This window comes from Dermacentor silvarum, chromosome 10 (assembly GCF_013339745.2).
Source record: "Dermacentor silvarum isolate Dsil-2018 chromosome 10, BIME_Dsil_1.4, whole genome shotgun sequence".
Lineage (NCBI taxonomy): Eukaryota > Metazoa > Arthropoda > Arachnida > Ixodida > Ixodidae > Dermacentor > Dermacentor silvarum.
The window spans coordinates 3,881,103-3,893,152 of NC_051163.1; the positions used below are offsets into that span (position 1 = coordinate 3,881,103).

A 12,050-nucleotide genomic window follows, 5' to 3' on the forward strand; every position below is an offset into this window, starting at 1 on the left:
CCAATCGCTTTTGCACACGTGATGGATAAGAAGAACTATTCTACCACAGGCTCACGATATCTCCTTGTGGTCCCGAAAAGTCTACGCACTTCCATCTTGCGGGCTATGCATGATGACCCAACCTCCGGTCATTTGGGAGCAGCTAAAACACTTTGCCGTCTTCAAGAAAGATTTTACTGGCCTAATATGCATCAGACGACGCAGCAGTACGTGTCTAGCTGCAATGAATGTCAACGTCGCAAGCATCCCACAAGTACTCTTCCTGGTAGACTACACCCTGTTCCACCCCCAAGGACTCCATTCGAGCAAGTCAGTGTCGACCTTCTCGGCCCGATTCCACGGTTCTCTAACGGAATTCGTTGGATCGTATGCACTGACCACCTGGCATGCTACTGTGAGACGGCTGCAATACCATCAGCTACTGCAGCCGACGTGTGCCTTTTCTTGCTATGATTTATCGTTCTCCGATACGGGCCTCCTAAAGTCGTTATTAGCGATCGTGGACGACAGTTTAGTGCAGATGTCGTGGAAGAGATGCTTCGTCTATGTTGTTCAAGTTTTCGACACTCTACGCCGTACCATCCCCAAATGAACGGCCTTACGGAATGCACCAACAGAACTCTCACGAACATGTTGTCCATGTACGTCTCAACAGATCACAAGAACTGGGACAGTGTTCTACCTTTCGTTACTTATGCATTTAACACCGCCCAGCACGAAACTACCGGCTACAGCCCCTTCTTTCTCCTTTATGCCCGGCCGCCACGTTATACCCTTGATACGATTTTCCCATTTATGAACCACGATGATGCCTGCATATCTGAGACCATCTGTCGCGCAGAAGAAGCCCGACGCCTTACTTATTTGCGCACTCTTGCTTCACAAGATCGCTCAAAGGCACGTTACGACCGCCGACGCCGACACGTCACATATGATGGAGGTGACTTAGTGTGGCTATGGACGCCAACAAGAAAACGTGGGTTGTGCGAAAAACTACTGGCACACTATGTTGGACCTTATGTTGTGCTAGAGCATATAAGCGAATTTAATTACCGTATAGCACGCCTCCATTCAGATGTTCGACGCTCTTCAAAGACTGAAGTGACTCATGTTGCCCGCTTGAAGCCCTTTACCTCTCGAGATGCTGTTTGACTTGCCCGGTGGGCTTCGTCTGCGCGGGGGGATGTGTTACAAGCGTGAAAGTGTTGTGTTATTTGGGTTCGTGTCATAAGCTGTAGTGGGACGCAGATAAGATGTGTGGAAGAAAAGGAAGTTTTAGCCAGGGGATCACGGAACCTAGGCTGGCGTTCAAGACCGTCGGTTACGTCGTGCCCAAATAAACCCTCTCTTAACAGAATAACCCGTAACAATATGTATGACGCGATATGTTATGAGTGCATGCTTACGACTCTTTTTTCTACTGCTGAGTAATGTTCACACCATCCCGTTCATGTTTCGCGTTATCGCATAGATTGCGGAGTGATCAACCCATCGTGACAAGTTACCAAAGCGTGGTATTTACGTCTCGCTGGTACCACTTCATTTACTTAAAACAAGGCAAAATGCTTTTTCTGATGTTTTCAAAACATAAAGCGATAAAAAAATTGGTATGATTATGGTGAGCGCAAGGTGCGACAACCACATCCTGCGATCGACATGTGTATTGATTGATCTTACTACAGAGTAACGCTAAATGTTTTTATACACTGTCTAAAAATGCAGCCCATGCAGCATTTATGAATGTGCTACAGCTGCAGAAGAAGCGGCCTTTAAAGATATTCATGCCGTACACGCACATGTAAGCACGTAGTGCTTAGCAGACGACGTGCGGTACAATTCACACTATTCGTGGTTCAGCCAGGGCCCACAATGCGGCGACTCTGCTCGATCTCGCGGCCAATTCGTCGGCTATGGCAGCTCCATTACTTTCCAGGATGATTAAGACGATGGTGCGCTTCAGGTTTTGGTTTCAGTTTTACCAGCAAGGCAGCATTAACGTTGAGGCCTTCGTTCTTATGCTTTCTTTGGCACAGCCTCGGTGCAATTTTCTGCTAAAAATGCTATTTTGGAGCAGGAAGGCGCAGAGGACTGACCTTGGCGCACTTTGGCGCAATTGGTGCAGCTTTTCCGCCACTGCATTAACTTACAGTGCAAATAATGTGAACATATGTCACGGAACTAACCAGTAAATGTTACGTTCACGGACGTGTCGACAGCGGCTGAGCGCAAGGTGTTAAACTGAGGTGGGGGAACAACAATATGTTAGGGGCTGGCCGGGACGCTAGAAAGAAGTTTTGGAGACACATACAGGGTCAGCAATCAACTGCCCCTCCATGTACTGCTTGCCTTCGTGACCATGGCACAGAATACAAAGGTGAAGCATGTCTCCATTTCATCAGAGCACATCGCCAACAAGCGCAAATCGCAGGTTACGCATGCTGATGACACAGATGAGACAACTTCATCACCTGACCCAAAAATCCGAGGACACCTAACCACCTCTTATGAGTTGCGAGTTGAGTGCAAAAGCATTAAAGTTCAACTGAACGCGTTGAGACGCTTGGCGTGTTTTGATTTGGCCTTACTGAGGTGCAGTTAGAGTGCAGGCAAGAGCTTGTGCGGACAAGGAACATGTGGATAACACAGGCGTCTGAGAGTGAAAGCAAGGGCATCACAGCGATGCCCTCTCCCCTCACGCAACACTTGGCGCGCTACTGCGGCTGCAGGTGTACCCTTTCACCTGCTCTGCTCTGTCAAATGCACTCGTGACGTGGCATCGCAGCCAATGGGAATTCAGGTGCCATTTCGCTGCTACGGACGGTGGCTTTTTCGCTCAATGAGCCATTTGATGCTTTTGAATCAATAACGTGCGAGCATATCACTGAAGGGGAACAAGAACTTGCTGTAAAATGGTTACCAGGACGCTCGGCAGTTTGTCTGGATAGCATCCCCCCACTACTCTTGAAGCAAAAGGGATGAGAAGACTCGACAACAGTTAGTAGACACTTTTAACGCAATAGTGTTATGGGCCCCGTGTCGCAGAAAATCCAGCGTCGGGGTGGGCGCAGGCTCGCCGGCGTCGTTGGCGGAAATAATCCTCCTGAACCGCCCCAACCACGCAGGCTCTCCACGTGGCGCAAGGCGTTAGTGAACAAAATTGAATTTCTCAAAGTAAAATCCGTCAGAAAAACTGCAAAGTACGACTTAACCACAACCTACAGACGTGATAGCGTCGGATTGAAATTTGAATATACGTCTAGAAGAATCCCACAGGAATGGAGGAATGCCCACAAAACACTGGCCCTGAAGAAATGCGCTGACTAGTCTCTCCCAGACAGCTACAGACCCATCACAATAACATCTACCCTATCCAGGCTGTTTCCTCATATTCTGTGAACAAGGCTACAAATATGGCTTCAAACCTGGTAGGTGCCTAGTAACCAATCTCTTCATTGCTGTGCAGACAATCGAAATCGCTTCAAAGGAATCCTGCCCTGTCTTTATGGCTTTTCTGGACAAATCACAGGCCTATGATACCGTAGAGCAGTCGAGCTTGTGGTGCACTCAGACCTGGGTGCAGACCTGGGTGCGGCAGACGAAATGCTTGTAATTCTAAAGGCATTGTGTGCGGATACCAAGGCTGTCATCCAGTGGGGGAGAAAGACATCAGACCTCATTAAAGTGTTGAGAGATCTGCGACAGGGATGCCCTATGTCACCTTTGTCTCCTCGAGTATGGAGCGGTGACAAAGTGGGTGAGGTTTTAACCGAAGTTATACGAACGACGCATTACCAACACGAAGCAGATACCAGCACTGCACTACATTGATGACATTGCCCTCATAGCAAACAGCCCTGAAGAGCTGCAGGATCTCCTGCACATATGCAGTGAAGAAGGCACGAAGGCTGGGCTACGTTTTAACATCAGGAAATATTCGGCAATAGCCTTTGCTCTGGTGGATCACCAGAAGGTCTTGGAGCTCCATGGAAAAATGTTCCAAAAGCCAGGGGAACTCATACTTCAACGTGTTGTTATCACTGGCTTTACTCACCAATAAAATATAACAAAAACCGACGTTTCGCCACCTATGCGGGTGGCATCGTCAGTATACAAATGGCAATAAATGGGAAAATACATCCTATTTATGCACGATACTGCCGTAAACATCCGGCAGGGGGCCACGGTTAGAATTGCATGCAGATCGATTGTGATGGATAAACCATGATTCCACAAGTTTTCTTGGGCCCCATCGGTGTTCCCGTGCTAACGTGGCTACATTATCAAAATCGAACATGTGCCCTTTTGTTAAACAATGATCCACCAGTTCCGTCTTTGCACATGTAGCATGCGTGGCTTTCGTAGCGTCCCTTAAATGTTCATTGAGTCGAGTGCGACGTCGCCGCCCCATCTCGCTAATGTAGCTGGCACCATAGTCCGAGCAGTTAACCTTGTAGACGACACCACTTTGTTCGTCCAGAGGTGTGCGGTCCTTTGGCTTCGGGAATACGTTTGCCAATGTGTACGAGGGTTTGAACACAGTTCGAACACCCAAAGGCTGTAAAGCCCTGCGCACTGCATCTGATACACCGCGAACATACGGAATACAGACAAAGGAAGCCGGCCTTTCGGCCTTGCTCTCGCGGGATCTCTGCATGCGGCGTCGCGTACCGCTGAGGGTAACTCCGTTTATGCAAAAGAGCAGCAACATTAGTTAATTCTTGCTCCCCTCAATGTTTGCGTTGACGACAGTGCATCGTGACCAGACAGGAGCGTACGTACCACGGCATGTTTGTATTCTGTAGGGTGGTGAGAGTCAAAACTCAGCACACTCCCGCTATCAGAAGATTTGCAATATACGGCTGTCTTCACTGAACCTCCTTCGCTCCGACGTACTAGCACATCTAGAAAGACTAGGCTGCCACTATTCTCCGTCGCACATGTAAATTGAATGGCATGATGGACGGCATTAAATGCCAGATATAACAATCTGTCGGTTATAACGACCACATTTCAGTGCAATTACGATTTTCCGACCCTGCGTATTGAAACTGCTTCCAGGTATAACGAATGTTTTCTAAATCACCGTACTAGAACGCTTCGAACCTGGTCACGCTAAAGAGAGGGGGTGCATGCAAAGTACCAAAGCACGAAAGCGCGACCAAACTGGGCACACGGGGTTGCCAAATTGTAACTGCTGATGCCAGCTTCAGTGCAGTTAATTTTAGAGCAGTTTTAAGGGCAAGTCCATATATACCAAACTACTGATATAACGACTACTTTTCATGGAACTATCGAGTTCGTTATAAACGGGTCCGACTATATATACTTCTAATATGTGACCAGCTTCTCAATGTTCACACACACACACACACACACTTTTTTCCACTCTGACACTACAAAATGCTAACGCATTAAAAGGACAAACTTCACTGGCTAGTTGGCTTTGCAAAGGAACCTATCTGTCACCTATCATGGCTATGTTACTGCCAGTTTGTGAAATTTATCAAGCAAGCAATATGGGTAGAGAAGAGCACCCTAAATTTTCAACACTAAAGAATGCACTTTGGCTACATAATTCATATGATTCTGAGTCTTCCACAGCAGAGTAAAGTGGAGAAGCACTTACGGAAAGCGGAGGCACCTGCGGCTGCGAGTGTGCAGGCGTCAGCACTGGGGCCACAGTGTTCTGTGAGAATATGGCCTGTAGCCCTTGCTCGATGTTACTCTTCATGGTGTTGCCGTGCAGCTTCTGCAGCTCCAACTTCAAGTCCTCCAGGTTGGTTGCTACGGCAGGCTTGCGCTCAGGTGGCACCGAAGAAGGCCGCGAGCTGGATGGCGCCACCGTCACCACAGCAGGAGGGGCGGTAGACACAGCAACAACTGATGCTGCCACAGTGTGTACCGGCAGATGCTTGGGTGAACCAGGAGCTGCTGGCTCGACAGGGGCTATGCTGGCTGCAGGGCTCTCAGCTGGCTGTGGTCACGGAATATTTGTGTCACTATAATTTCACAGGCATAGCAGACCCAACACACGGGTGCCGCAGATGGCACAAAAAGAATAAGGCGAATCCAGGAGTGAATGTTGGTTTTAACACTGGCGCTCAATCAGGTGATAATTGGGATACTGCAGCTCTTCCTTCAAGCATTACATGAGGCTACAGGGGGAATTACCTCTACATTAATTAACTGTGCCTTAATTACCTTGCTTTAACACAAAAGGTCGTGGGTTTGACTCCCGCCAAAGGTCGTGGGTTCGAGTGCCTTAATTAACGCTACCTTAATTACCTGTGCCTTAATTAGCTTCACCTTAATTAACACCAACAGTCATGGGCTCAACTCCCACCAAAGGTCGAGGGTTTGTACACTTTTCTGACCATGGCGTGGTCATGCCGATGCCAGATTTTCTGCTTCATGAGCTATATAATGCATTCGCATTAATAAACATTGTCAGAGTTGATGCCGCTGGTTGTATTATTCGTCCTAATCCAATGCACTACACATGCTTCAGGTTGGGTTGCACTACAGAACAACTGTGTGTGGCTAGATCCGGAGCTTGCCTTCAGCCCTAGCCTCACGCAGAGTGGACCCCACATTTGGTGCTACGAATGTGGATCTACTTTGGCAACATGGCCAATTTTGTTTTGATGTTGGCGCAAGGACTACTGACATTCCTGCAAACAATGGTGACAGGCTTGTCTGACTTCCCAGATTTGTTCAGGTTGTTGGATGTAGCGGCACAAAATCAGAGACCTGTTGCTAACTGCCGTGGCAACTTCCGGACAAGCTGGCAGCTTTGATTTTGAGCGTTTCATTTGGAATAGTCAGCATTTTGCAAGTGCCTCGTTGGCACGGGTTAGGCCTGAGATGGGGCACACCACCGTGGTCACCTCGCTGCTTCGCGACATGGACACACAGGCACACATGCCACACCATAGCTTGACGCAAGCTTCGGATGTGCCCGAACCTTCAGGCGATAGTCTGTCAGTCAAGTAAGATAATGTTGCAGAACGCACTGTAAATCATGCAGAGCTTAGCCGGCGCCCTGCAGAAGGCAATCTAGGCTCCATTGCAAAGTGAGCGACCACGAGTTAAGGTAGACATGCCTACCTACGGTGGGTACTATGATCGCAAGAGCGCAAACGAGTACCTCAACCACTTGATGCATAACCAACAAGCAACAAGGCTTTCCAACACCGAACTTCTTGCTCGCGTTGTCCCTGATTCACAGACAGAGCAAGTGACTGTGGCTCAATGATTCTGAATGGCCGGATGTCGAGCCCACATGGGAAAAGAGTTCCGCGTGAATTTCCGCGATCTATTTCTTCCGGCCCACAACAAGTGGCGTTTGGTGATTTTGCAGCCTACTTCAAGAGATGTAGGTTCAGAGACCCAGACGAACCCACCGATGAGGCGAAGCACATCCAGGAAGAAATCCTCGCAACGCAAATGTACCGTCGGCCTCCACACGTGGTGCTGTGTGTGGAACAGCGGCGTGTGTGCTTCACATTCATAAAGGGTTGATGCACCGGCATCGTTCGCTGACGAGCAGGTCCAACGTGTCTGGGAATTATGAAACCGTGCCTTCGAACTGTACGCCTACGCGCTGAGAACAGCACAAGCTGATGCTGCACGCAGCGCACCGGGGCAGGAGCGCGAAGCCGAAGCGAGACCGGATGAGCGACATATGTTGACCACAGCGATGGGCGCCCACGTCACCGAGGCTTCGGCGGCCGTTGCTAGCAGTGCGGCGGACCGGGGCACATCACCCGTGCCTGCGGCCGCATGCCAGGCTGAGGGCGAGTGCGCTACTCAGGAAACGAACGAAGCCACCGGTCATTTACCTTGGACTGGGTGCAGCAATCTCGAACACAACTGGTGCTATCAGGTAACTTGGGCCTTTGGCTTGTCGCGTAGGAGATGTTAGGAGATGTGTGTCGCATAGGGAACTTCTTTCGGGCTATCGTTAGCTCGATGAATGGTGCTGGCGAGCGCCGTTTATCGAGCTAACTATAGCCCAAAAGACGTTTGCTGCATTGCTGGATACTGGGGAAAGCACTTCTCTATTTGGTGACGCGGTGTTGCATCATCTCTGCGAAAACAATAGCCGCTTGAGAGATAGTGACACAACTTTCCGCCTTGCTTCCAGCACAGCACAATCGAGCAGTGCAACAAGGCTAATGATCCATTGGGAGAGATGTCAGGTGACAACACCTCATACATCTTCCCTGTCTTTATCAGTGCCTGTTATTTTGGTTCAAGACTTACTTGTCAAATCAGGTGATGGACATCTGCAGCGGAGGTTACCGTGAGAATGGGATGGGTGCTTTGAAGCTTTTTGCAAAAGCGCCCGTGGGATCGGAGACACGCCAGTCTCGGAGCACAGCGCGAGCGGGCCACACCCAGCCACAGCTGAGCGAGCGAACAGTAACCGGTGAAGGTGAGGAAAGTAACAGAGAGACGGTGGCAGAGCTGTGTACCATGGTTTTTCGAGGGGCAGCGCCCCTACTTTTGCCAGGGATCAACAGTGTGCCGGATAAAGAAAAGGCACTACAGTGGAACCTCGATACGATTCTGCATAATATGTTTTTCGGTATGATACGCTTTTTTCTTGTTTCCTGGCCAACATAGGAGCAATGCATTTTTATGCGGTTGATATGATCACGTTCCCACCTGAAATTAGATGATACGACTGCAAACTGGTGTTTCTGGAACTCGATTCTTTTTATTCAAGTGTACTAGATTAAATTATATTCCAACGACCCCCGAACAACGTGTTAAAGGCCAGTGACACTAGCGAAAATAACGCGCACTGCGCGCCGGCGGCGGCAAAATGCGCACGCCGCAAAAGCTGCCATGAAGCAGGTTTTTCGTGCCGTGGGAGAGATCGGTCCTGAACTGATTTAAATTGCTGCACGCCCCAGCGGCGGACGAGCTGCGAGCGAAACCGACCAATGAGAGCTGCCCCCTTCAGTGATGTACGTGCGGGCATGGGCGGTCTGGAGGCGCGCGCTTGCTCTTTGAAGGAAGAGAGCGTGTGCCTCCTGACCGGCCGTGGGGTGGGCAATCGGTGTGGTGCGGACCCGCCCAACTACTATTTTCGCACTCGCAGTATCGTTTGCTCGCGTCACCTTTCGCTCGCGCTTGTTAGTTTACCGTAAAAAAAAAAAAAGGAGCACGGAAGATGGCGGTGATGACGACCAAGATGGCGGCAGGGAAGGAGGTGGTGACAGCTGCGGCAACCGGTGCTCAACTACTGGCGACGCACTCGCAGCGTTAGCCGCTCATCGGGGCTTCATCGCAAATGTGCAGTTGAGTGAGGAAACAGTGGCTTCGTTCTTTTTTTTTAACTTTCAAAGGAGCTCAGTCAGCTAAGGCGTTGCGTTGCTGAGCACGAGATTGCGGGATCGAATTCTGGCCGCAGCAACCGCATTTCAATGGAAGCGAAATGCAAAATCGCCAGTGTGCTTGCGTTGTAATGCACGTTAAAGAACCCCAGGTGGTCAAAATTAATCTGGAGCCCTCCACTATGGTGTGCCTCATAATCAGAACAGGTTTTGGCACATAAAACCCCACAAAGAAGAACTTGTTTACGGACTTTGAAAGAAAAACGGAAGTTCAGCAAAAACTGTCGACCCATTTTAATGTTGCTCAATAAAAGTGTGTTGGCTGCGGTTCGTGTGGCATCGTGATACTGCTTTGCATAGCACGCTTGTTATGCAGAGCAGTATCACTCAACGCCACAGGAAGCTTTGCTATCGAGTTTGTCACCAAGTAAGCCTGTTTTCTTACATTTTGGGGCTTGCTTTGGATGATACGATTTTTGGATGATACATTTTATTTTGTGGTTCCCGCCAAGATCGTATCAATGAGGTTCCACTGTGCTGTCTTCGCTGTTGTACTAATACGACGCAATTTTCACTGACCGTCTGAGCCGCACTATGCTGGTTAGGCACAGAATAGACATGGGTGACGCTGTGTCATGAAAATGTAATTGTTGGCCGATAAGCTTGACTAAGCGGAAAGCACTTGACAATGCCTTAGACGCACTCATCGACACAGGCATTGTGAAAAGGTCGAAGAGCCCATGGGGATTCCCGGTAGTTCTAGTTCGGAAGGATGATACTTATCGCGTTTGTGTAGCCTTCCACAGGCTGAATGAGGTTACGAAGAAGGATGCGTACCCTCTACCCTCCATTTCCTCTTTAGTGTCTAAGCTAGGTGGGACAAAGTATTTTATGACACTCGATGTTAGTCGTGGGTACTTTCAGAGTGAAATGGGCGAGTGTGACAAAGAGAAAACAGCTTTCACTTGTCACTGGGGGCTCTTTCAACTTAAGAGAAAGTCTTTTGGTTTGGTTAGTGCTCCTGCTACTTATCAGAGATTGACGAACCGAGTTCTAGGAGATGCGAAGTGGCAACATGCTCTCGCATATCTGGATGACATAGTGGTTTATTTGAAAACATTCGAGCAGAACTTGCGTCACATGAGAGACATCCTAGACAGGCCGAGGTCCACGGGTATCACGCCGAACCAGAACAAAGCTCAGACAGCTTCCACCAGAATAATGCCGTTTGGATTCACGCTGGACTACGGCCGCATTCTGCCGAGTGAGGACAAGCTCGAGGCTATACCGAGATACTTGTCACCGTAAGATATCGACGAACTGAGGCGCTTTCTGATATTGGTGAACATTTATCGCAAATTCATTCCATAGTGCACGGCAGTGAAAGTGCCCTTGACGAAGCTCTTGAAGAAAGATGGCCGTTGTACTTGAGGACAAGAGCGGGAGGCAACACTGCACGGCCACACAAAGGCGCTTGCCGACAGGGCCGAGTTGCATGGACTTGAATGGAGTGTGCGATTCAAACAGATGCAAGCACTCTAGATTTAGGTGCAATTTTTTTTTTTTCAGGAGCACTGAAGCATTCTATGACCGGTTGCATTTGCGAGCCGTTCGTTGACACCAGCAGAGAGGAACTACTCAGTGACAGAGAAGAAGTGTCTCGCAATAGTTTTCGCTCTGTAAAAACTATTCGAGTGTTACGTCAATGGAGTAGCATTTACGATTGAGACTGATCACATGGTGTTCACTTGGCTGGGACGCTTGAGCCAGCGGAGTGGCCTAGTGGTTGGTTTCGAAGCCTGTTACCTCTCAGCACAGCAGCCCGATACTGCCACCTGTAGGTAGTGGGTCGAGGGCAAGAGTGGGTCGAGCCCAAGAGAAGAAAGAAGACCGCGCGCTCCTTCTCTGCTCGAGCCAGCCCCGACGGTCGCGTCTTCCAAGAGCCAGCTGCTCTACGTTTATTAAACCTTCAGGGCTACTTCTCGAGGCTCGTGACAAACTGGTGGAGGTGCTGGGTAAGCGTCTTCACGGATGTTGCAGACCCCTCCAAGGATCCGCGCTACGAATCCAGTGCCTGTCGACACTCCCGTGCATCGGGCCAGCCGCAGGATCAGGGGACTGTCTCCAGAAGTCGTCAACGCTACAGTTCCCACCACATCAACCGGTATGACCAGCGCTTCTCTTCAAACCGCCCCAACCGGTACGGGAAGCACGATGTCGAACCGTTACACACTTGAGAGCCCACGGATCCCGAAGACGTTTCATGGCACAGTGTTCGAAGACGTCGAAGACTGGATGGTCGAATACGAGCGCGTGGCCTCCGTGAACGAATGGAACGACACGGAGAAACTCCGACACGTCTACTTCTACCTGGAGGATGGCGCGCGTACGTGGTTTCAGAACCGCGAGGGGCAACTGACGTCGTGGCGTGAGTTTTGTCGTAAGCTTTTGGAGACATACACCAGTCCTGATCGCCACGAACGAGCGGAACGTGCGATTCAGGCCCGCGTCCAGTTGCCAAACGAAACTGTGACCACTTACGTCGAAGACATGACGCGCCTCTTCCGACGGGCCGATCCAAGAATGACGGAGGAGAAGAAGTTACGTCATCTGATGCGCGGGGTCAAGGAGCAACTCTTCGCTGGCCTCGTACGGAGCCCTCCGCAGACGGTCGCGGAGTTCTTGTCCGAGGCCGTGACTATAGAA

The 12,050-nt window shown here is 49.8% G+C and overlaps 1 protein-coding gene across 18 annotated transcripts in view; it reads right to left on the bottom strand.

The window, feature by feature from the left end:
* The window catches only part of LOC119466381 (serine/threonine-protein kinase WNK1-like), a 420,835-nt gene that overhangs the window by 77,606 nt on the left and 331,179 nt on the right, over positions 1 to 12,050 (bottom strand). For all 18 annotated transcript variants that reach the window (XM_049657238.1, XM_049657241.1, XM_049657234.1 and 15 more), the window contains one exon: positions 5,627 to 5,974. In XM_049657238.1, coding sequence (XP_049513195.1) covers positions 5,627 to 5,974 — 348 coding nt within the window. The remainder of the gene's footprint in view (positions 1 to 5,626; positions 5,975 to 12,050) is intronic.